Source organism: Bos javanicus, chromosome 6, assembly GCF_032452875.1.
Source record: "Bos javanicus breed banteng chromosome 6, ARS-OSU_banteng_1.0, whole genome shotgun sequence".
In the NCBI taxonomy this organism is placed as follows: Eukaryota; Metazoa; Chordata; class Mammalia; order Artiodactyla; family Bovidae; genus Bos; species Bos javanicus.
In genome coordinates, this window is record NC_083873.1 from 29,738,716 (window position 1) to 29,766,062 (window position 27,347).

A 27,347-nucleotide genomic window follows, 5' to 3' on the forward strand; every position below is an offset into this window, starting at 1 on the left:
GAATACTTGTCTTAGTTTCTCTGACTGTATACTTTACTGTAAAACAATTTATAACCTTCCTGATTAAATGATTTAGAAACTAAATCTTCAAAACACTGATTCCTTCTAATATTTAAATCATTAATACATACTTTAAAATATTTTTATATTGTAAATATCGTACTTGCGAGAAAGTAACTTAGACTTCTGTAATCTATGAATTGAGACTTACATGTCACAGATAGCAAAAGAATTTACTATGTCAAAAACTACAAATTATACCACAAAGACTTTACACAGCCATAACACTTGATTTTAATCATGACCGTACTGGAAAATGTGTAAGGGCAAACACAGGCCCCCACTCAACACACGGACAACACAGAAGTTGAAATAAGGTATGCACAATATTTAGCAGTTTAAAAGTAACTTCAATCATACACTGCAGGGACAGCTAAGCTAAACTATCTGCTTGTCATGCACAGTAATTTTCATGCACAAAGTTTTTGAACCCCCTAAACTGTACTGTTCTCCACCCTCTATGCCAAGAAGGACTAAGTTCCATCATCCCTTTTGTGTGAGCCAGAAGCATCTTAACTGGTCTGGCTTACATTTCTGGAGGGGGATAAACGGCCTCTGTAAGATAAAAAGCATCTCCCACTACTCACTCGCGATTTCTGTATGCTTGCTAAGATCGTTGCCAGGTTCCCTGGGATGAGACATGAGGAGGATGCAGAGAACTGCTAGGGGTGTCCACTAAAGAGCCCAGCACCGTAGGCAGCTCTAATCCTGCACCTGTGATGTGTTATTCACCAGTTAAGAAATGCAGTCCAGACGGTGGTTGCCTAATACAGCTCAGCTGTTTTTCTCAGTACTCCCTTTGATTATGAGCTGGCAAGAGAGATTATTCTGTTCAGGCACTGAGCTATGTTCAAGATACATGGCATATGACAGTGGAAAGGTGAAAGAGAAAAGAAACCTTAGAATCAAAAAAATAAATAAAAAGAAAAGAAAAAATCATTGACCACAGTGTATTATGTAACATTTCCAGATGGTTCAAAGCTGCCTCTGATTATACGCAAGGCAGAAAACCATACAACATTCAAGTATCTAGAAATCTATTTTTGACATTATCCTTTTGACATTTAGAATGGTATATCAACATGCAACTCTTGGGTTTATTTTAAAATAAGCATAACTTCACAAATTGATCAGCTACACAAACATTTAAAAATCTTTCTTTAAAGAGGTTTACCTATTCTAGATGTCTAACTCCTTTTGCTGGCAAAACTGAAACCAAATGATTACCATTAATTTTATCTTTTTATTAAGTCCACCATATCACTGGACTTGACTCAGAATTTTTTATATAAAATTTATATTTGAAACACAAATATCTTATTCATCATGGGTGGCTTAAGACAGCAGAAAATATTTATTTTATCCAGCATTAAATTGCTGGCAAGTCCAAATTGATTTAAGAAATATTTATCATACACAAAGCTATCTACAAAGCACTCTGATTTCATAGAGGTGAAGAAGAAATGGCCACTAACTCATAAACCTTAAAATCTAATCCAGAAAAGTGAATAAAAGTTATTTTTTCAGTTATTGTTGTTGTTTTGTCATAAAAGGGCTGCTGACCATTCACTCATACCAAAATTTTCACTCTTTTTCCATTTACACTCTATTATATAAACACAAAACCATCTGTCCCCTAGGCCAGTGTCCATGCCATTTTAAATAATCTAAAAACTTACCCAAAAACCAGACACCCTTTCCTAGTAGCAGATGGTTAAACATTCATTTATATATACAAAAAGAGTTGAAATGAAGAAAATATATCAACTTAAAATCTTATATATAAAGTATATACTAAAATGTTTAAAAATATTTTTTATTTTCATTACTTAGACATTAATTACCTACTAAGAAAAACAGTATATAAAAACACTAGAAAAATTACATATGATATATATTAGGAGTAATAGGGTCAAAGGAAATTCCTATGGTCATAAAAGCATTCTCCCTCATTAGAATCTGACACGTCTTAGAGCTTTCCTTTATATTTGGACAGCAGTGTTAAAGATAATACTGCGTTTAAAGTTCCAGATAACACTGTGAGGCTAACTGGAGAAGGATCAAGGTTTGTGGTAGTATGCCACAAAACGTTGTATTAATATTTTCCTAACTATTCCCATACTCTGGTCTGTGCATCAGAACTAAACAAGAAAACCGAGTTGGGCTCTGGGTATTTATATGACTAGAAAAAATATATATAGACTACTGATGTTTAAATATAAAAAATTTTTTTTTCTGAAATTATACTTAATTGACCATAAAATAGTATTGAGATTCTGAACCACCATCAGCTTTGTTTGATTTTTTGGAATAAGATTGTCAAAGGCAAAAGTCTTATTGATGTTTGAGCAGAAACACCAAGGAAAGATCTGAATTGAGACTCTGTTATTGTAATGATTTTGTTATCTTAAATCTGGGTATGACATACATTGGAACATTCTGGCCTGATGTTTCTCAAGCTTTCCCTCTTTCAATAAACAAATGGCTTCAGTTTTCAAAACATTCTTCAAAAGCAATCTTACTTTTTAAATTTTGTAATTGTATAAAGCCTAGCAAACTAAATGGCCCAGGTTTTGAAAAGTCTGATCTTACCTTCAAATTTTCCTTCTTTGTAGTTCTTCAGCCAACTTGTAACTCCTCAATGATGCCAAAAATTACCTGCCCATACATCATATTCTAAAGTAAAAATGTTTTCTTTCTCCTTTTTAAAATAATTATCAATATGGTATCTCAACCAAACCATCCAAAAAACCCCTGAATCTAAGATGCTACAAGTAACTCTCTCTCACAAACATGGTTATTCTCAGCCACACAACAAAAGGCAGACATATCTTTGTGTATAATGTTTTTCTTTTCACCCTGAAATATTTTGATAAATTGGTATATGATTTTAAATTTCAGTATCAGAGTAATAAAAAATATATACTTACTCATGTTCTATTTAAATGATCAAAGTACTCCCAACAATTAGTAATAACATTAATATAGGAGAAAAGGACAGTAGCTATTTTAAATGACCACTTCAGTTAGAAAGTTTCCCACTTTGACAAAGAATATTTAAGACCAAGCAAAATATTTTACCAAAATTAAAGAATTTGTTCTTCAGTTATTAAGAAGTCTTTTTCTAAGTTCAGCTACAGAAGGTCTTATCTCTACCTAAAAACTCAGATATTCAGTATGGGAGGCAAGAACTCTCATTTTTTAATGAATCAGAGATTGGCAAAACTTTGTTAGCTTTAACTGTAACAGCCATCAAGCCTGCTGATCCTCAGTAGGAGTGAAGTCTCACTGACTTTTGTTTTGTATTTTCCTTAAAGAAAGAGCATGAGGTTCTTTCAGAATGAATAGACCTCACTTGTGATAAATGATGGTTATTTATTTTCAACAATGAAGGTTACTTATTTTCTTTTCATCTTTCTTTGCAGACAAAAAACTATTTGCTTTCATCACTGAAACCACAGTAACTATTTGGTGGTAACATGAAAATTTCCTAGTGGCTCTCCGTCTCTACCATCATATCAAACAGCCTGGCCAGGAAAGGATCAAAATTGTGCTAATTATTAATTAGAGAGATAATCTGGAATAAAACAAATCCCTCTAGTAGCTACATCCCCCCAATTTTTCATCCCAGTCCTTAGAATACAAGACTTTGTGATTGCGTTTGCGCAATTGAAATCATGGTAAACGAAATATTTCTCTTCCCATTTCATACCAATAAGGGGGGGAAAAAAGCTGTTCAATAGGCTCCATCCCAAATAAGCCCCCCCACCCCCAAGTGTTCAGGGCTTTCTCCTCTGTAGAGTTCAGTGTCTCCTCACCAGCAAGAAAGTATAAGCAGAGAGATCATTAGTTATGACATGTAGACGCTAGCAGATAATGTTGACTCACTTCAGGAACTACTAAACTATAAACAGTGTGCTGAAAGCCATTTATCTGCATTTTAGGATAAACAGCAGAAGCTATTCAATTAAATAGATTGCAAGGAATAAGCTGCTGATGCCAAACCAAGTGAAGCTTAATTGTGAAAAGAAAAATCTGAAGATTTAATAAAAATCAATCTAGGATACCAGAACACACAAAATCATTAAGCACTTTATTTTATAATATAATATATAAAACATAGAGCATATATTTTAAAAGACCAACTGATTTAGTTACCAAAGTTATTGCAGAGTAATTCGAGTTCAAAGAAAATTTATTGATAACTTGATATTTTATTTTAAGTGACAGCATTTATGATAATACTGAGGTTGAGCAAATATATGTTATCAAGGAAAGCTTTACCTGTCACTGTGTAAAAGTTAAAGTTGAACTGGGTCAGTTTTCTTATCAATAGTATTCCTCTTCACAATTTGTTTTGATAGAAAATTCCTAAATGACTCCTTCCAAGAAAAAGAAATACAACTGAGTGCAACTGCTCATTTATCTACATTTATAATATTATGTAAATGTGTATGTATATACATATTTCCATCTCTAGCATATTAAAATGCTGCAAGAAAATATTAATCTATCATGTAACTCAGAGGTTTTATTCTGTGCTTGATTAGAAGGCTATGAGATAAACATGGTGCTTTCTGCAAGTGCCATATACAAGTAAAACACACTACATTTAGAACTTATTCTTCCCACTTGTCAGAAAACAAATCAAAATCTGCTCTTTTTCACACTTCCAGATGTCAGAAGTTTTTCAAAACAATTTTGAGGTCAGAAAAGAGAACACACAGGTGTGTGTTATGTCAACTACTGAAAGCAACTGAAGGTTCGTCTGGAATCTGATCACTCCACTGACACATTCTTGTGGGCATTACAAACGTTCCCTGAAAGAACATTACACTAATGCTGACTAATTTTAAACAACGTCCCAAATCTCATTAGACCTATTCCTTAGCAGTATTGTTCAAAAGCATCTCTGCTAGTAATACCACATTTATTGCCACCTCTTAGCAAACCTTTAATGTTTTCTTCAATATCACCTCTTCTGTTCTACTTCACTGACAATTCAGCAGGCTGAACAACAATAAAATATTTGATATCAATAAACATTAAGTTTTTGTCACATCATGAAAACTACGACAACCCACAAAAAACCAAACGTTAGGATATCAGTAACAAATGCTTAAGAAAAACTGGTTCACATTAATAGCCACCTGGTCTTGAGGAAACCAAGCCTGAGATAGAAAGATGGAAACAGTATTTCAATTCTGAAACTACCAGAGCCTGTGTTTAAAAAGAAAAAAAAAAAAAAAAAAACTGTAGTTAACCATTCAAAACCTATATTAAACTCAAACAGTAACGTAAGTGTGACATGTTCTTAATCTTTTTTAGTGACTAGAAGGAAATTCTTACTATTAAATGAATCAAGATCAGAAAAATTCTGCCTACCATTAAAGACTTAATAGTCATAGATTTCTGAGGTTATTAATAATTGAAGGTAAACATATCAATTTAGAATTTAAAAAATCACATCAACCATAAACATTCATTCCAAAGATTTACTATTTTATATAACCTTTCCTTTTCTCTCGCACACATATACACACATACATCCTACAAGTATGTTCACAATGAAGATACACAAGTAGCAAATTATTACCGTAAAACCATCTTCTTGCCAGGTATCCCTAGTATTTTCCAAACCTCAAACAAGGTCTCACTACTGAACACCCTCCCCCAGGCAATAATCAAAAAACAGAAACTTTAGGGCATTTTTCCTTTCCTCAGTCCATCACCCAGGGTCTGAGTCAGGCCAAGAGCTGATGCTCAGAGCAGGATGCACGGGGCACTCTCCACTTCTGCAGCATAACCGGTAGTGGCTGATGAATGTGCTTTTAAATCGACACAAGCCAAGTTTCTCAGCTTTACTTTTCTGCTTGGTAGCAGCAAACCCTGAGGTCTTCACCACTAATATTCTACAATGCACAGGGAAAACGAAGGCAGGGGCCCTCCGCTCGAGTGTTTGTGCAGAATAGTCCTGTCTAAAAAAAAAAACGTGAGACTCTTTCCTACCTTCCATCCTCATTTATCTCCCAACCCGCAATGGCTTCTCAAAAACTCCACTGTTCTTGAAGATCCAGATGTCTCCTTTCTTCCCTCCCATTCCCACTGAGAAGACAGGAAACACCAGGTGTGAAATGTCTCTGTTTGCCCCCTCCACTCAACACACACATCCTAAGTGGGAGCTTTCATCCCTACTTGTCCTCTCAGGGGAGCCACCCTGCCATTTGTCCGCTGGGTCCCGGCTCTTCTCACACACCCAGATGCACAACCGAGACCAGTTTCTCACAGAGGATGGTTGGCCTGCATCCGTTCCTTCCTGGGTTATGAACAAAGAACAGTTTTCCCAGGCTAGATCAGCCCAGCTGGAAAAGGATTTTAGGACAAAGAGAAAATGAGTATATTTGGAAGAAAGTGCAAAGGAGCCCTGAAAGGAAAACCTGAGATGCTGATGCTTGTGCCCTATATCAAAATGTAGTAATTTATACAGAACATGTAACCAAGCACCAACTCATCTTACAATAGGCCAAGTCACACGTATAACAGGATAACTAGATTCCAAACAGGTGAAGGAATTGTGTAGCCCGAGTTTTGCTATCAACTTGGAAAATCTCCAGAATGTCCAGAAAGTTTTGTTTGGAAAACCAGCACAGTGATGGTTGACCAAATAAGGTATAGACAGTAAACACAGGTTCTCAGGATGTGTTTGTGGAAGGAATACCAATGAATGAGTTAGATCACGAGAAAAGACTCAGCCAAACATACCTGTCTAGATTAGAAACTCAGTGTGAAGGAAATGACCCTGAGTCAGCACCATAACACATCAGTACCACACGATGACTGCTTTTCCCATGACCGCATTCCCTGGATGGGTAACAAAGAGAGTGGTGGGGGTGTTTCTAAAGAAAAGAATCTGCGCAGAAAGCAGCAGTTGCTCTGGTGACCCGAATATTCCAAAATACTACATGTTCTATCACTAACTACTTCCAGTTCTCCCCTAACTCAATAAACAATTTGGAAAAACGGCATCTCACCTCCCACTGCCTAACATCATAACTAGTCATGGACAGAAGGAATAAAAATCAACCCAAGCCCATCTGGCAACAAGTACAGAAAATCATTCATAACAAGTACGCGTACTTTATGTAATAAATATGGCGGTATATATGGATGCCCCTGACTTCACCTATCTACTTTCAGGCAGATTTTTTAAGGCTGACGTCTATTTTTACATATTTAGGGAATATTACATGCATACTAAATTATGTACGCTTATGGGCTTGCATTAATGAGTTTACTGAAAAAGGAATTTGAATAAATGTGAAAGGAGATTGCATTATATTAGAGAAAGGGGAAAGGGGACAGGACAAAGAGCCCAAACTGAACGGCAGTAGGGAATTTCTAAAATTAAACTAACACATACAATAGCCTGGAAATAACTTTCACTTCCCTTGAGCTGATTATTTATACAAGCTATGTTTAAATAAAGGCTGGATTTTACTTTGATAGAGTATATTAAGTTCATGTTTTCAAAGGGAGCAAATTATGATGAAACAAAGAAAGAATAACCATAATAACGTGGCAGCACCAAGCCTTAATGCCAGTGTCCATAAGGTATCAAGGGGTTGTGGGTGAGGAGAAGGAGAAGCTTTAGCATGTGTAGTAAAGAACTACGCCTTCCTCTCTAGAAATTACCAAATGAATGTTAGCCAGGAGTCTTATCAGCCTGTTCTGCAGAGATGGGTTGTCTGGCGCTGACTGGCATATACATTCTCCTGTTCCAAACACAGCCAGTTCCTTCTTTTTTATTACAGTGTCAAGTCTCCCCAAACATCCCCTTCTTAAATTACTTCAGCTAAATTTCCAACAAACACTGAGTTCTCAAGGTTTAAAAAAATCAAAATAATGAACAAAATAAAAACAGATCAGCCAGTAGACACAGAAGGTTACGGTTATTTACCATATCCTTTCTATCTTCTTTCTTTCGTGTGCTTTTGTTTTCATCACCATCTGTGTGGGATAGTAAGAATAGTTCTTGCCAAAGATAATTGAGTTCTTTTAGTCCAGCCAAGCAAAGAATGGGAGGTAAGAAAGGATGATAAAAATTATGTTAAAAATACTTTCAGGTTCAAAGCAATTCAGGGGTCACAATGATATATTTGTATGCCCTGAATGTCCTTATCAGTAAAAGGAGATGTTAGGAAAGTGTGTTCTCTAACCTCCCTCCTACTTCAGACGTAGTATGGTTCCACATAACTTTCACATTGCTGATACACATTCTTTTTTGCATCTATAGCCTAAAAAGAGGGTACTGAATACTATATTAATAAAATATAAGAATTCCAGTACTCCCTTGTATTAGCTGTGTGACCTTAGGTCAGTTCTTAATTTTTTAAAAATCTCAAACACTTCATAGTTACAGGACTTCCACCTCAAGGAGTCTCAAGGGGATTAAGTATTTAATTTAAAAAAGCATTTATCTGTCCCAAATTATGTGTTGATAAATCTCATATAATATAATCCTCAAAATGCTCATTTTATAAATGAAGGGACTAGGGCTTGGAGAGGTTATTTTTCTGAAAACAAACAAGTAAGCAGCAGACAAAGGTGGGAGGTAAACTCTTGGCTCTGTGACTCTGAAAAGCAATGACTCCTCTAGACAGCAGTTCACAAATGTTTTGCTTTCAAGATTCTTTTCCCTAATTAAAAATTATTAAGAGCATCATATTTTTATAAATAAAAATTTATCCATAATTTTATTATGGATAATAGCTATCATTTACTCAATTAGGAATTAAAACTGAACAGTTTTTAAATATGTATGTGTGCTGCTAAGTCGCTTTCAGTCATGTCCAACTCTGTGCAACCCTATGGACTGCAACCTGCCAGGCTCCTCTGTCCATGGGATTCTCCAGGCAAGAATGCCAGAGTCGGTCACCATGCCCTTCTCCAGGGGATCTTCCCAACCCAGGGATCGAACGTGTGTCTTTTATGTCTCCTGCATCACCAGGTGAGTTCTTTATCACTAGTGCCACCTGGGAACCCATTTATTTTAATATGCTTTCAGAAAAACGAAAAATGTAGTACTGTTTTACATTTTTGCAAATCTCTTTAATGTCTAACTTAAGAAACTGGGTATCTGCTTCTGAATTATATCTTTTGCAATATATTGTGTCTGACATATACGAAGAATGTACGGCCACAGATATGTAGTTGGAAAAAGACCTATATTTTAGTAGACTTTTTTCATAATAGTGATTATTTTGGAGTACTACACAAACACTGGACAAGTAGACATCTCTTCAAAGTTAGATTCAAGTGTGAAACCCTATCAATGAAATTTGCATAATCTGATAAAATCTACTGTCTGTCATACACTTTGAATAGATTTTTATACATGCATGAAGATGAAACAATGGGCACTAGTTGTCCAGTTGGTTCACTCAGTTATGCAGATCAATCCTGTGCGTGCAAGCTTCCAGATTCTGAATTTTGTCTGAAAGCTTGAATCTGATCATTAGCAATAAATACTGGCAGTTGTTTTCCCTGAAGTGAGAGGCTCGCTCTGTTCATTTTTTGAGAATACACCTGCAAATACCCATGCCTGAAGAACAACGGTTTGTCTGTCAGTCATTCTTTATAGTAAAAATTGCCTTTCATGAAATAAGTCATTGAGAAACCATCAACCTTCAGGATGCTGAAGAATTTCTTTATGTATTCTCCACATTTTGTCACACAGAATATTAAAAAGAAATAGACTCAGAGGCTGGAATTTAATAAACATCAGAATTTTAACAGCTTCATTCAGGATATTATCTAACCAAGGTATTATTAAATAACAATAAAGCTTTTTGCTTGGTGTTGGGTGGTGGGTGTTTGGTTCGCTGGTTTGGTGTTTGGTCAGTTGGCGTGAATGATGGTTTGTTTTTCCTCTGAATACATGGCAGAGAGGAACGTAAGTACAGTTTGATGCCCCATCTGCATTTGCGCTAAGGTTCTATCAACAGCTCTAACCACTATTTCTCTTTTGTATCATCAGTGAAAATGTTAATAATAAATCAATTTATTACTATCCTCATGAATCATTTTTTGAGAACTGCCACACTAGATGACAAACTCCTGGTCACTAGATATATAAAATCTATGTATATATTAAGATAAGCTAAGAAATTTTAACAACAGTGGAAGAGAAGGGAATGAGCATAAGAGATAATTTCAAGAAGGCAAAGTGAGTAAAATATATATATATGTGTGTATATATATATATATTATTGAACCTTTTTGAGATCTAAGGAGAGATTTTCAGTTGGAAACACTAGATAGCTCACAAAAATATTATATGTGACAGATATGAAAGCAATTATTAATATAAACTTGAGATCAATTAAAACATAAATGACACAGAGCACTGAAAATTAAGCTGTCACCACTTAGCTGCTGCCAGTTATGAAATACTGATAAACACTTGAGAAAAGCAAAAAGTGATTCATTAATATGAAAGTAAAATAAACAGGTACACAAAGTTCACATTCTCAGAAAAGTAATTAAGAAGAGAAGAATAATTTGTTAAATGTGGCACTAATGAGTTCTGGTTGATATGTGCTTGCTTTGCTTTTTGGTTGTAAGCTATCATAGTCAGGATTTTCTGTTTCTTCTGCATGGTTCTGTGTTTTTTTCATATTGAATACTCTGAGGTTGACCACGATGAGACAAGCTTTTCTCTAACTTTAACTATGTGCATGTCTTGATCTGAACATACTTTAAGTCTCTTGATCTCCAAAGAGCCATTTTTTCCTTCATGCTGCAGGAAACAGCCAATTCTGAATTAAGAAAAGTTAGATTTTTTTAATTAACTTTTTTTATTGAAGGATAATTGCTTTACAGAATTTTGTTGTTTTCTGTCAAACCATAACATGAATCTGCCATAGGTATATGTATATCCCCTCTCTTTTGAACTTCCTTCCCATCTCCCTCCCCATCCTACCCCTCCAGGTTGATATAGAGCCCTGTTTTGAGTTTCCTGAGGCATACAGCAAATTCCCATTGGCTATCTATTTTACATATGGTAATGTAAGTTTCCATGTTACTCTTTCTATACATCTCACCCTCTCCTCCCCTATACCCATGTCCATAAGTCTATTCTCTATGTCTGTTTCTCCACTGCTGCCCTGCAAATAAATTCTTTAGTACCATTTTCTAGATTCCATATATATGTGTTAGAATACAATATTTATCTTTCTCTTTCTGACTCACTTCACTCTGTATAATAGGTTCTAGGTTCATCCACCTCATTAGAACTGACTCAAATGAGTTCCTTTTTATGACTAATATTCCATTGTGTATATGTACCACAACTTCTTTATCCATTCATCTGTCGATGGAAATCTAGGTTGCTTCCGTGTTCTAGGTACTGTAAGAAAGAAAGAAAAGAAAGTGAAGTCGCTCAGTCATGTCTGACTCTTTGCGACCCCATGGACTATAGCCCACCAGGCTCCTCCATCCATGGAATTTTCTAGGCAAGAATACTGGAGTGGGTTGCCATTTCCTTCTCCAGGGGATCTTCCCGACCCAGGAATCCAACCCAGGTCTCCCACATTGCAGGCACACGCTTTACCATCTGAGCCACCAAGAAATGCCAAGCTATTGTAAATAGTGTTGCAATGAACAATGGGATACATGTGTCTTTTTCAATTTTGGTTTCCTCAGGGTATATGCCTAGGAGTGGGATTGCTGGGTCATATGGTGGTTTTATTGCTAGTTTTTTTTTTTTTTTTAAGGAAACTCCATACTGTTTTCCACAGTGGCTGTATCAATTTACCTTCCCACCAACAGTGCAAGAGTGTTCCCTTTTCTCCACACCCTCTCCAGCATTTATTGTTTGTAGGAAAAGTTAGATTTTATATCACTGAAGGGTCTTAAACAAGGGGTACACTTAGCAGATCTTCTTTCCCACCTAAAAATATTGTATGGGGAAACAGTATTTCTTATATGAGGTCTTAAATGTGATTACTAACACTCAAATGAAATACGTATTTTGCATATAAACTTTAACAGAGTAAGAGTTATATCTCTTTGGTTTAACCAAGACAACCTCAGCATCTAGAATAATGCCTGGCACTGGCAGGCATGTGTAAATTGTTCCTCTCTTACGTGAAACAACTTCCCTATTATGAAGATTTTGAGGATTATCTAATGTGAGGGAAGCTACAATGTTATCTCATATTATACCTATGATTATGTTATTTCAGAGAGGGGAGTGTGTGTATGTTCTATTGTGATTGCTGTTTGATAAAATTTCCACTTTTAAAAATTGAAAACATAATGTGAAAATGCAGCTAAATTTTTCTGATACTTCCTCTGTCCCCTCTACATATACTTTTCAAGCTCAAGAAAGACATTGACCCCACTTTGACAGAGCAAATTCAAGTAAATTACTTTTTAGGTTACTAAGGACTGAAGCATGGGAACAGGAGTGTGAAAGGAAGGTTCTGAACACTGTCTGTGATGCCAGTGTAACCTGGACAGCACTCAGAGAAGAGGACACATGGGCTAGAGATCATGCCCCGCTTGGCTAATTAGCTGTACACCTTGCGAAAAACTCAGTCATTTCTCTGGACCTCCATTTCTCCATCTTGAAAACAGGAGTAAGCATGTCTACTTCTCTTGTAGTTATTGCTAAGATTGAATGAAGTTCTATAAAGCACTTAGTGTAGGCCCTGTGACCGAGACAGAGTAAATTCCCAACAAATGTAGGTTGCCTTGATTTTCCAGAAATCTATGGATTAAAACTTGATGGTAATGACTGCGAAGTTTGTAACATAGAAAAGGATACATCTTTCACCTCAGCTATGTAAGTTATAAAGTGACTACCAGAATCCAGAACCAATTTAAAGACAGAGCAATTAAATGGATAAAAGACACAAATGTAAGATCACATAATATAAAACTCCTAGAGAAAAACTTAGGCAAACACTTTTTGATATAAATCACAGCAATAACTTTTTGATCCATTTCCTAAAGGAAATTGAATAAAAATATACAAATGGGATCTAATTAAATTTAAAAGCTTCTGCACAGCAAAAGAAACCACTGACAAAACAAAAAGGCAACTTACTAAATGAGAGAAGATTTGCACAAATGATATGACTGATAAAGGATTAATATCCAACATATATAAACAACTCACACAACTGAACATCAAAAAAACAAACAACCCAATTAAAAAATGGGCAGAAGAATTGAATAGACATTTTTCCAAAGAGGAAATGCAGATGGCCAACAGGTACATGAAAAGATGCTCAGCAGAGAAATGCGGATCAAAACCACAGTGAGGAATCACCTCACACCTGTCAGAATGTCTAGCATCAAAAAGAACATAAATAACAAATGCTGGCTAAGATACGAAGAAAAGAAAACCCTTGTACACTGTTGGTAGCAAAGTAAATTGAAGCAGTCACTGTGGAAAACAGTTTGGAGGTGTCTCAAAAAACTAAAAATAGAATTACCACATGACCCAGCAATTCCACTCTTGGGTATATATCCAAGAAAACAAAAAGACTAATCTGAAAAGATACACTCGTTCCAATGTTCACAGTAGCACTGTTTACAACAGCCAAGATACGGAAGCAACCTAAGTGTCCATCAATAAACAAATGGACAAAGAAGATATGGTACATATACAATGAACACTACTCAGCCATAAAAAAGACCAAATTTTAACATATGGAGCAAAAGGGATGGACTTGGATGGCATTATGCTAAGTGAAATAAGTCAGACAAAGACAAATACTATATGATATCATTTATATGTGGAATCTAAAAAATACAACAAACTAGTGAATATAACAAAAAAGCAGCAGACACAGATTTAGAGAAAAACCAAATGGTTACTAGTGCGGAGGGGCAGGAGGGACCATATAGATGTGGGGGAGCAGGAGGTACAAATTATTGGGTGTAAGATAGGCTCAAGGATGTACAACACAATGAATATAGCCAATATTCTGTGAAAGTGAAAGTGAAAATGAAGTCGCTCAGTCATGTCCGACTCTTTGCGACCCCATGGACTGTAGCCTACCAGGCTTCTCAGTCCATCTGATTTTCCAGACAAGAGTACTGGAGTGGGTTGCCATTGCCTTCTCCAGGGGATCTTCCCAACCCAGGGATCAAACCCAAGTCTCCTGCATGGTAGGCAGACGCTTTACCCTCTGAGCCACCAGGAAAGCCCCATATTCTGTAATAACTGTAAATTAAAAGTAACTTTTAAAAGCTGTATAAAAAAGAAAGTGACTGAAGGAAAAAAATATGTACACACAACTGTTTTCTAGAATTTATCGTTGGTACTATCTACAGGTACTAATTCATATTTCTAATTTTCAAACAAATTTAACCACTTTATAATTTTTTTTTTAATTAGTTTCACTATTTGGAAGAAATCACATGGAAGTTCCATTAGCATGGCTCCTGCTAGCAGTGATAAATAAATGTAGCACTGTTCAAAGAAAAAACTATAGAACATTATGCAACTCATGAAGTATACCAACAATACTTACTCATATTGAGGTTTGTTTACTGTGTCATAGCAACTTTGCCTTCACAGCACTTTATGTGATAGTGCGTTGGTAAAGCAACTGCCTGCCAATGCAGAAGATGCAGGTTAGATCCCTGGGTCAGGAAGACCCTTTGGAGAAGGATATGGCAACCTGCTCCAATATTCTTGCCTGGAAAATTCCACAGACAGAGGAGCCTGGCAGGCTACATTCAATGGGGTTGCAAAGAGCCAGTCACGACTGAGCACACATCTTAAGAATAGCATACCCTGTATGTCATATTCAATTCAAGTTGCTATCAACTGTTAGCATTAGCTACTACTTCTTAACAATATTCTGTATCTTTAGAACTTACACTTTGCAAGACACTTACATGAACAAACATATGTGTGTTAAACAGATCCAGAAATTATACACATAAGCATTCTACAACATCCAGTGTTATGAAAATTTAAAATTGGCCGACATTTAATCATGTATCTCAGATCTTCTGTTGATATATAATCATATACAGCCAGTTATATAACTTCACCAGACTCTAATGTCCTATGTTTTTAAAAGGAAGAAAATTAAAAGAACAAAGAGGTAATATGGCACTCACTTTACAATGTATGAAGACAATCTAAAAATTGCATGGAGAAAGTGGCTTGTCCATTAACCCTTTACTGTATAAAAAGGCTATTGCAGTGTGGTTTGTATGCTTCAGGGAAGTAAAGAAAAATTGCTGAAATGAGCCACAAATGAAAGCAAGCAAGCTATGGAGTACTTACCACAGGCAAAACACTCTTCTCAGAGTTTTCACACATTTTCATATAATTCTCACCACAGTTAGCAACGCAGGTACAATTATTTCCATTTTTATAAATGACCAAGGCTCAGATATAAAGTCTTAGGATTGAGCTGACAGTTTTGCTATGCCATATAAACAATTAAATCTCTGATCTTTCTCCCACTTCTATGGTCATTATTTTCACTGTAATCTAAAAATAGCAATACACATGCATAAACTTGAGAAAATAAAAAAGCTAAAGTGAAATAAAAAGTTGTAATTCCAAAGTTCTTAAAAAGGCATCCAAGGTACTTTAATTGACTCAACCTGGGCTTCCCTGGTGGTCCAGCGGTTAAGAATCTACCTGCCATGTAGGGGACCCAGGTTTGATTTCTGGTCCAGGAAGATCCCACATGTCAAAGGCCAACTAAGCCCACGGACCAGAAGTACCAAAGCCTGCGTGCCCTAGAGCCCATGCCCCACAACGAGAGAGGCCACTGAAACGAGACAACTGCATGGAACCGGAGAGTGGCTCTCTCTGGCCACAGCTAGAGAAGGCCTGCCAACAGCAACAACGACCCGGTAACCTAAAAAGAAAAATTAATTGACTCAACCTATCTTCCCAGCTCTCTGTCCATATGTATCACTCTCCCCAGGTTTTTTCATATTCCCATGTCTTTGCTCGTAATTTTCAGACTATAGCCACCTCCGTTTCTATCATCTATGATACAGTTCACAATCAGAAGTATATGCATCTTTTTAGGAACTTTGCCATGTTACACATTTTACTCTACATTGAAGAACAGTTAGTTGCACACATATTCTGGCCTATCAACTATCACCCTCTTATGGCAAGTAGTACAGTTTATTTACATGTGAGCCACCCAACTGATTATTAACTTGAATAATTAGCTGTGTGACCTCAGACAATTTACTTAACCTCCATGAACTTCAATTTCCTCATCGGTAAAATGAGGGCAATGGCATTTATTCATTTGTATGTATAAAATACTCAGAACAGTTCCTTAAGGAGTTTGTTCGATATTAGTGTAAACAATTCATATACTATTAATCACTGAAATTTTTGATCAAAGAAATTCATTGTTTGGTGTTAACTAGCTCACATTCTCATTCAACTCTGATTTTAGCATTTGTAAATTTTTGAAGGAAAGATAGTTAAGTTTTTAAGTATAAAAACATTTTAAAACATAATATTTTATAAGTCTTCTAAGTAGTTTTATAAGGACAAATATATATATATTACATGTATATAATATTTACATATATATATATATTACACATACACATAGACATTATCATAATGGATTCCTGCAGAGCACAAAATAAGCTCATCTCTCCAGCAAAGTACCAGTTCATCCTATAATTTGATGACACAGACGTGAAAGGAGGGTTATACATCAACGTAGGTCTCTTGGATAGAGACAAGATTATTCACTGGACTTTCTTACTTCTTGGTACAATTTGGGAACTTTCTACATGCTTTCTGAACATTCTGCCATCCATACAGAGAAACTAAGCCTGTTTTACATCAACAGGACATTCACAGTTCAACATCTGCGTCTCCTTCTCTCTCTTTGCACTAGACACCTTCACAACTGTGACCTTTTACCTCTCAGCATCCGCCTCATGGCTGTTCACAGCGACGTTAGGGGAGAAGGAAGCCACAGATCTCACTGAACTGGGAGATGACAGCCTTTTTACAGCAAAGGCAGCCTGAGCACTATTAATGTACAGAGCGTGTATACAGAAAATACAGAAATATTTAGTGTCTTCTTTAGAAAGTTTCCACTCCAAAATGAGGACTCAATGGCTAAAAACCATAAAGACAGATTTAACAACAATCAAATCGGGCAGTTTCACTTCTCAAAAATAGTAAATAGAGTCATCGCACTTTCAATAGAAAATAATTATTAGAAGCGAAAGTTTACTCAGTTACCGTAAAACAGGTCCAACATCTTGCATAGGTCTTCTCATAGACTGTAAAGAGCAAATAATGAAAGCAGCAAAAATTCCAGTGGAAACTATGACTATTATTCAATTTATGAGGCTTGTCTTAAAGATACGGTTTGCATTAAATAACAGAAATTAGCACTTTACAAAGACAAATTTAAACTTATGACCTATCGTGTTTTACTTAAGATTTCTTAGTATAAGTGAGATGTATAAGATTACTGAGTGTAAGTAATCTACCTTATACCTTAGTATAAGGTAGATTACTTAAGAATAAATGAGATGTTCTTGAGAGGAATACATTTATCAACAGAATACAAATTTTTGGTTTCCAAGTCAGTGCTTACTTCTGCAATGTTAAGCATCTTAGAAAGAGAAATATGTCAATGGATTCCTTAGTACTCGTCTACTCATCCAACGCATACTCCATTTCAAATTTAAAATGATGATGAGCCGGCATGTAATTTTCTGGGCCATTATCTGATTTCATATCCAGGTATTCTTTACTTCCATTACCAAATAACAATGATATACATGGAATAATAGCAAAGATGTTACAAGTGCTCTTACTTCAAAATACCTTAACTTCAGCAATTTCTCATTCAAAAAAGACTGTGCTTTGGTAAATGACTGAATATATATTTATGCATCCTCATATTCTGTGTGACATATTTGAACTAAGAGAAGACTGCAGTCTAAGGTAGCTGCAAGTGGCAAGACACAGAGGCCTGGGGTCCTGGGAAGAAAGAATGGAGAAAAACAGAGATGAAAAAGGAAGCTAAAATGCTACCCATAAGAAGTGAGGATTCACTGACGATTCCTTTGCACAACCTCAGCCAGGAGAAACAAAGATCTTTTCAAATTGAAAGAAAAGATTTCTCAAAACAGAAAACTAATGCGCCAGGAACTATCTGCAGTGTTTTTCTGCAATAACTCTTGTTGCTTCTTCCAACAAGCTTATGAGTCCTACAGTGTTATTTCCCCCATATTAAAATGCAGAAACTGAGGCCCTGACAACTTGCACAAGGTCACAGAACAAGAGAGAGTTGAAACAGATTTTAAACAAGAAGTCTGACTCCAAACAAAGACTGGTCTCCTTCCCATTAACAGATATGCCATATTAAAACAGGATCTCCTAGTATCTACAGAAAAAAGACTCACCATGGCAACAGTCAATACAAAATCACAGTCACCGTGTGATAATCAAAGACATCCACCATATTTAAACCTACAATCATTTTTATTTTTTTTAATTTATTTATTTTAATTGGAGGCTAATTACTTTACAATATTGTAGTGGTTTTTGCCATATATTGATATGAATCAGCCACGGGTGTACATGTGTTCCCCATCCTGAACCCCCTCCCACCTCCCTCCCCATCCCATTCCTCTGGGTCATCCCAGTGCACCAGCCCTGAGCACCCTGTCTCATGCATTGAACCTGGACTAAGACTATCAGTTCATTTGCAGAGTGTTTCTGACTTAAAGGAGAGAGAGATGTGAGTTACTATTTGCCACCACATTCTGCTCTGGTCTTAAAAGTGTTTTATCTATTTTCTTTTGAAGTGAATTTTAATGAGCCCTAATTGTCAAAGGACTTCATAAATATTCATTATACAGTAAAAGAAGTGGTGTTTCCTTTCCCTAAAAGCTGAAAGAGAAAACAGTTAAGATTCCAAAGTAGAGTAGGCATGATGAAAGTCTTAAATGGAATTGTAAACATTCAGTATTGTATTAGATGTTTACCCAAATGGTTCGTATCATTTGAACACTTAAGAAAATTCTTAGTGTAGCGATAACTTTTATTTTTGCCTTTGTAAGAAGTCCACCACAGCACAATCTGTTAGAGATATTTTCATTTTTATCAGTCATCCAATTCCAAATGATCCAAAACACTTCACTAACTATTGATGATGCCTTCTGCACCACTGAACAGTAAAATAGTTATGATGTTGGGAGGAAATGATTTTGATCTAAATCAACAGGGCAGGCCCAGCTATTATGAAAGTGCCACAAATCTTTTGCATTAAAGAATGTTTTCACACTGGATTTGAGTCTTCAAAGAAAGCATTCACCAAAGTGTTGCATTTTACATTAATCCTACACAGCTGTCAGGGAGTGTATTATCATAATGATTGACTTCTGATGAAGCCGTAGCCTCAAATATTTCCTCCCATTGCCAAAAGGTGGGAGATCTCACAAGATACCAAGGCCATGCCAGAGTTCCCAAGGTCAGCCAAATGCAAATGAGCTGGAAAGTCAAATATTAACTCCATGAGAACACGTCTCTCCAAAACCCACCCCATCTGATTTACTGTAAGAAAGGGGAAAACATGTTTGTTATTTTCAGACATATAGCAATAACTTTTCCCCTTTTAAAACTGTTGTTTCCTCAATGAGAGATAAATATGTTTCTATAAAAAGACCTCCCCAAAGTCCCTGAATTGTGAAAATAACTACTTTGTCATTATCATAAAACCAGATATAAAAGATACCTCAGTTAAATTTTGGGAAATTAAGACAGAAGAAAGTAAATATGTTTATTTAGTGAAGCCCCTCTATAATTTCCAAAAATGAGCCAAATTCAAAGACCTAATTCATTTAAATATCTTTAAGAAATTTTATTAAACAATAATCAGATAATTTTTATTTTGTACTTGACTCTAAAATATTTAAGTCATTCAAATACAGCTGTTAAATTCTTACAATCATTTTCCCAGCTGCTTTGTATTTTTCACTTCCTAAAGTTTAGCTGGAACTGGGGACGGTGAGATGGGAAGAGGAAACACATCTGTAATGGCCATTTAATAAGCTATGCTCTGTGGCTAAATAATTATACATATAGTTATAAAGACTCTCATTCTTTTAAAATTAAATAATATCAAAATTTGGTTTACCTACAGTATCCAGTAAGCACAGAAACATTTTATATTACCTGAATTCAGAAACACATGGCACCAAACAGGGGACCACAAATATTATGCAGGAACAGAATAATGCAACACAGGGGCAAAACACGCTGAAGAAATTTTTTTTCTTTGCTGGAAGATTTTTGATTAGAGTTTCAATTTCCGTGCTTGTGATGGGTCTGTTAAGATTTTCTATTTCTTCCTGGTCGAGTTTTGGAAAGTTGTACTTTTCTAAGAATTTGTCCATTTCTTCCACGTTGTCCATTTTACTGGCATATAATTGTTGATAGTAGTCTCTTATGATCCTTTGTATTTCTGTGTTGTCTGTTGTGATCTCTCCAGTTTCATTTCTAATTTTATTGATTTGATTTTTCTCCCTTTGTTTCTTGATGAGTCTGGCTAATGGTTTGTCAATTTTATTTATCCTTTCAAAGAACCAGCTTTTGGCTTTGTTGATTTTTGCTATGGTCTCTTTTGTTTCTTTTGCATTTATTTCTGCCTTAATTTTTAAGATTTCTTTCCTTCTACTAACCCTGGGGTTCTTCATTTCTTCCTTTTCTAGTTGCTTTAGGTGTGGAGTTAGGTTATTTATTTGACTTTTTTCTTGTTTCTTGAGGTGTGCCTGTATTGCTATGAACTTTCCCCTTAGGACTGCTTTTACAGTGTACCACAGGTTTGGGGTTGTTGTGTTTTCATTTTCATTTGTTTCTGTGCAAATTTTGATTTCTTCTGTGATTTGTTGGTTATTCAGCAGGGTGTTGTTCATCCTCCATATGTTGGAATTTTTAATAGTTTTTCTCCTGTAATTGAGGTCTAATCTTAATGCATTGTGGTCAGAAAAGATGCTTGGAATGATATCTATTTTTTTGAATTTACCAAGGCTAGATTTATGGCCCAGGATGTGATCTATCCTGGAGAAGGTTCCATGTGCACTTGAGAAAAAGGTGAAATTCATTGTTTTGGGATGAAATGTCCTATAGATATCAATTAGGTCTAACTGGTCTATTGTATCGTTTAAAGTTTGTGTTTCCTTGTTAACTTTCTATTTAGTTGATCTATCCATAGGTGTGAGAGGGGTATTAAAGTCTCCCACTATTATTGTGTTATTGTTAATTTCTCCTTTCATACTTGTTAGCATTTATCTTACATATTGTGGTGCTCCCGTGTTGGGTGCATATATATTTATAATTGTTATATCTTCTTCTTGGATTGATCCTTTGATCATTATGTAGTGACCGTCTTGGTCTTTTTTCACAGCCTTTGTTTTAAAGTCTATTTTATCTGATATGAGTATTGCTACTCCTGCTTTCTTTTGGTCCCTATTTGCACAGAAAATCTTTTTCCAGCCCTTCACTTTCAGTCTGTATGTGTCCCCTGTTTTGAGGTGGGTCTCTTGTAGACAACATATGTAGGGGTCTTGTGTTTGTATCCATTCAGCCAGTCTTTGTCTTTTGGTTGGGGCATTCAACCCATTTACGTTTAAGGTAATTACTGATAAGTATGATCCCGTTGCCATTTACTTTATTGTTTTGGGTTCGAATTTATACACCGTTTTTGTGTTTCCTGTCTAGAGAATATCCTTTAGTATTTGTTGGAGAGCTGGTGTGGTGGTGCTGAATTCTCTCAGCTTTTGCTTATCTGTAAAGCTTTTGATTTCTCCTTCATATTTGAATGAGATCCTTGCTGGGTACAATAATCTGGCTGTAGGTTATTTTCTTTCATCACTTTAAGTATGTCTTGCCATCCCCTCCTGGCTTGAAGAGTTTCTATTGAAAGATCAGCTGTTATCCTTATGGGAATTCCCTTATGTGTTATTTGTTGTTTTTCCCTTGCTGCTTTTAATATTTGTTCTTTGTGTTTGATCTTTGTTAATTTGATTAATATATGTCTTGTGGTGTTTCGCCTTGGGTTTATCCTGTTTGGGACTCTCTGGGTTTCTTGGACTTTTGATTATTTCCTTCCCCATTTTAGGGAAGTTTTCAACTATTATCTCCTCAAGTATTTTCTCATGGTCTTTCTTTTTGTCTTCTTCTTCTGGGACCCCTATGATTCGAATGTTGTAGCGTTTAATATTGTCCTGGAGGTCTCTGAGATTGTCCTCATTTCTTTTAATTCGTTTTTCTTTTTTCCTCTCTGATTCATTTATTTCTACCACTCTATCTTCTAATTCACTAATCCTATCTTCTACCTCTGTTATTCTACTATTTGTTGCTTCCAGAGTGTTTTTAATTTCATTTATTGCATTATTCATTATATATTGACTCTTTTTTATTTCTTCTAGGTCCTTGTTAAACCTTTCTTGCAACTTCTCAATCCTTGTCTCCAGGCTATTTATCTGTGATTCCATTTTGATTTCAAGATTTTGGATCAATTTCACTATAATTATTCTGAATTCTTTATCAGGTAGCTTCCCTATCTCTTCCTCTTTTGTTTGGTTTGGTGGGCATTTATCCTGTTCCTTTATCTGCTGGGTATTCCTCTGTCTCTTCATCTTGTTTAAATTGCTGAGTTTGGGGTGTCCTTTCTGTATTCTGGCAGTTTGTGGAGTTCTCTTTATTGTGGCATTTCCTCGCTGTGTGTGGGTTTGTACAGGTGGCTTGTCAAGGTTTCTTGGTTAGGGAAGCTTGTGTCGGTGTTCTGGTGGGTGGAGCTGGATTTCTTCTCTCTGGAGTGCAATGAAGTGTCCAGTAATGAGTTATGAGATGTCTATGGTTTGGGGATGACTTTGGGAAGCCTGTATCTTGGAGCTCAGGGCTGAATTTGTTTGGTATGTCTTGCCCTGGAACTTGTTGGCCCTTGTGTGGTGCTTGGTTTCAGTGTAGGTATGGAGGTGTTTGATGAGCTCCTGTCAATTAATGTTCCCTGGAGTCAGGAGTTCCCTGGAGTCAGGGTTTGGACTTAAGCCTCCTGCTTCCAGTTATCGGTCTTATTTTTACAGTAGTTTCAAAACTTCTCCTTCTATACAGCACCATTGATAAAACATCTACGTTAAAGATGAAAAGTTTCTCCGCCGTGAGGGTCACCCAGAGAGGTTCACAGCGTTACGTGGAGAAGAGAAGAGGGAGGAGGGAGTTAGAGGTGACCCGGATGAGATGATGTGGAATCAATAGAGGAGAGAGTGGGCTAGCCAGTAATCACTTCCTTATGTGCACTCCACAACTGGACCGCTCAGAGATGTTCACGGAGTTATACAGAGAAGAGAAGAAGGAGGAAGGAGGCAGAGGTATGCAGGAGGATAAAAGGGGGGAATGAAAAGGAGGGAGACAGATCCAGCCAGTAATCAGTTCCCTAAGTGTTCTCCACCATCTGGAACACACAGAAATTCACAGAGTTGGGTAGAGAGGGGTTAGGGAGGAGACACAGGCGACCTGGTGGAGAAAAAGGAGAGTCCAAAGGGAGAGAGAGCAGTCAAGCCAGTAATCTCGCTCCCTAGTGAAAAATGGGTACTGAAGATTGGGTTCTTAAAGGTACAAAATTGGTAACAAATACATAAAAGCAAAAATTAAAAATCTAGAGTAGAGTTTGGAATTTCAAAAATACAATGTTAAAGAAAAGAAGAAGGAAAAGAAAGAGAGAAAAAAAAAAAAAGTTGCAAAAATTATAAAGAAAATATAGATATAAAATTGATAAAAAATACCAAAAAGCAAAAGTTAAAAATCTAGAGTAGAGTTTGGAATTTCAAAAATACAATGTTAAAAAAAAAGAAGAAAAAGAAAGAGAGAAAACAAACAAAAACAAAGTTGTAAAAATTATAAAGAAAATATAGGTACAAAGTTGATAACAAATACCAAAAAGCATAAATTAAAAATCTACAGTTGAGTTTGGAATTTCAGGTATACAATGTTATATAAAAGAAGAAGAGAAAGAAAGAGAGAAAAAAAAAGTAACAAAAATTCTTAAAAAAAAAAAATATATATATATATAGGTACAAAATTGATAACAAATACCAAAAAGCTAAAATTAAAAATCTAGAGTACAGTTTGGAATTTCAAAAATACAATGTTAAAGAAAAGAAGATAAAAAAAAAAAAGAAACAAGATCAAAAAAATTATAAAAAATATATATATGAAGTTTGCTTTTAAAAAAATAGGGTCTTTTTTTTTGCAAAGTAATAGTAGGTTATAAAAGTGAAAATTAAAGGAATAATAGAGGACTTAAAATTTTTTAAAAAATTAAAAAAAAAATCAAAATTAAAAAAAAAAAGAAATTTTTTTCTTGTGGTATCCACTAGCACTTTTTTTTTTAAACAGACTAAGCTTTTATTGGTTCTTTATGATTATGCTACCACCTTCCAGACGAATATGCATTGTGATTTAAACAAATTTAAAAAGGAATTAAAAAATGGAAAAGTAAGTATATGGTTTTCTTAATATCTGTTTAATAATTTAAAGTTCAGAATAAGAAACTTAATTTTTAGTCCCATGTAGTAAGCTTCAGGATTTCCCTGGTGGCTCAGATGGTAAAGATCTGCCTGTAATATAGGAGACCTGGATTAGATCCCTGGGTTGGGAAGATCCCCTAGAGAAAGGAACAGCTAGCTACTCCAGTATTCTGGCTTGAAGAATTTCAAGGACAGAGGAGCCTGGTGGGCTACAGTCCATGGGGTCACAAAGAGTCAGACACAACTGAGTAAGCTTCAATATACATGAAAAATATCCTGGTGAAGAACATAAATACTAAAAACTTGTATCTTTTATTACTTTATTTACTTTATTTTAGTCTTATTAAGCATTACCTGACACCTGTTCTTTACTTCTTTAGATACTCAAAATGTCTTACTCTCTGCTGAATCTACAGAGCTATACCTAAACGCTTTATTAACTGAATGTAGTTGAAAAGATTTTAAAATAGTGTTATTGGGATGATTAACTTTATATGCCAACTTGACTGGATTGTGGGTACCAGATATCTGGTCAAACATTATCTGGTATTTCTGGGAGGGTGTTTGGGATGAATCTAACATCTGAGAGACTGCAGAAAGCAGATTGCCCTCCCTAATCGGTTGAAGGTCTGAACAGGACAAAAAGGTTGACTCTCCAAAAAAGAGGGAATGCCTCATATCTTATGTCTTCAAGCTGGGCCGTCACATTTTTCCTGCCTTCAGATTCCAACTGAAGTATCAGCTCTCTTCCTGGGTCTTAAACTCCTGATCTCTGTATCTCTGTCTGGACTCTAACTATACTACTGGCTCTCCTGAGTCTGCAGCTTGTCGACTGCCGAGCTAGGGACTTGCCAGCCCCCATCAAAATGTGGACCAGTTCCTGACGAAAATATACACACACACATGCTTCCTATTCATGGTATTTCTATGGAGAAACTTGATTCAGTTATTCTTGGTTTTCAAAGTTTCCTAAAATACCCAAGTTTCTTAAATAAATATAAAAAGTTCTTTTAATTAAATCTGAATTACCTTGGGCCCTTGAATTGTGGTTTCAACCTAATAAAAAGTTTAATTTCACTATCAGCAATATAGTTGAGATCTAATGTGTGTCCTCAGACTCAGTGAGTGACTCATTGTATGTCAGACTCACTGTATGTCTGACTCAGTGGACCTGAATCTGGGAAAACTCCAGGAGATAGTGAAGGACATGGAAGCCTGGCACGCTGCTGCAGTCCATGGGGTCACAAAAGAAGGACATGGCAACTCAACAACATGTCCTCAGAATCCATTCTCTATTGATGGCAATTCAGGCAGTGCAGCCACTAATGCCCCTGTGCCCAATGAAAGCTAAGACTATAAGATCATTCACATCTTAGTGAAATGTAAATTGTCCACATGAGATCAAACAGCAAGGATTAAATTCAAATAGCAAGTCCAAGATTTCAACCAAAGCTAAGGTGCACTCACCAACTACAAGATGATCACAGCACAGAGTGATTTGGGTTTTGTTTCTATAAATTTCCTTGGCAGTATCTTTCTCATCTCTATCCACTCTCGGCCCAGAGATTTGTGTATAGTAATCTCTTCCAACAGTGTTGCCCCTTGAGAAATCAATTTGTTAAATAAATGTCTAGGCTGAAGACCAGTTCAAGATGCTTTCCTCTCCTCTACTAAATAAGGTAATAAAAATCACCAGAGGTATGAAAGCTATTGGCAAAAATCTGAGCTTCAAAATAGGTGAAAAGCATATAAGTGGAGAACACAGTCACTGAAAACTTATATTACTCAATAGATACATATATACCAGGAATCTTACTCGAAACATTAAACATTTTTCATTACATGCATTCTGGATGTTTTACTAAAGAACGTACTCATTTCCGGTGACTAAAGGAAAAAAATGTACTTCAACGTGTTTTCAATAAAAGAAGATGGCTGTGAAAGCAAAACAGAGTGTTTGAGGCTAGCCAGGGCAAGGTAAAGGCTAACTTCTTTGTATTCTAGAGGTACTTAGACACTTCACTGAAGATAAATGCTGTTTTCATTCTTTCAAAGTGTACCAACAAAAATGAATCAGACAGTTCCCTTTTTTCTTTTCTCTTTTTCAAGGATTTCTTCTTTCAAACTTTTTTAAAACAAGAGCCACTTTCCCCCCTGGCAACAGTAGGCATTCCTATACTCCTATAGGAACATGCTGTAGTGCACGGTTTTCCCTTGCTTGATTTGCGTAAGGCCCATCTCAAGACACAATCCACTTATTAGACACAAGTGTCCTCTTCTGAGCTCTAGTCCTTTTATAGTCAACTGACTATGAAACTAACACTTCATGCTAAGAGGTCTTGCTGATATACCAAACTCAACGTATTTAAATCTGAAGTTCTTCCTCCTTCCTGAAGCCTCTCCAGCCTATCCTTGTTCTTTCTAAACCTAAACTGTCTTCAGTTTCTTTCTGATAAGCATACCCATCATCCTCACAGCTGCCAAAGAAAAACCCAAGAATCTTCCTGGATGTCTCCCTCTCTATATCCATTATATCCAATCCATTAGCAATACAATCATTTCAATCTTCTAAATTTTTCTGGAATCCTTCCTTAACTCTCTACTGATATTGTTAAAAGATTCCAAATGTAGCCCTCACCATTTCTTACCTGGTGGTCTACAACAGGCTCCCAATCTCTAGCCCTACCTTCCTCTAACCATCTTATACTATAACC

General features: G+C 36.0%; 1 protein-coding gene across 25 annotated transcripts in view; it reads right to left on the reverse strand.

Moving 5' to 3' along the window:
- Positions 1-27,347, reverse strand: part of BMPR1B (bone morphogenetic protein receptor type 1B) — a 454,161-nt gene that overhangs the window by 63,253 nt on the left and 363,561 nt on the right. For 8 of the 25 annotated variants that reach the window (XM_061419616.1, XM_061419632.1, XM_061419615.1 and 5 more), the window contains 3 exons: positions 4,345-4,442; positions 2,653-2,718; positions 648-870 (listed from right to left, as the gene is read on the reverse strand). The exons of 12 other annotated variants lie outside the window; for them this stretch is intronic. In XM_061419616.1, coding sequence (XP_061275600.1) covers positions 648-702 — 55 coding nt within the window. In that variant the 5' untranslated portion in view covers positions 703-870; positions 2,653-2,718; positions 4,345-4,442. Of the gene's footprint in view, positions 1-647; positions 2,632-2,652; positions 2,719-4,344; positions 4,443-27,347 lie in introns of those variants that run through there. 5 more of the 25 variants (XM_061419634.1, XM_061419623.1, XM_061419638.1 and 2 more) reach the window with 3 other exon arrangements.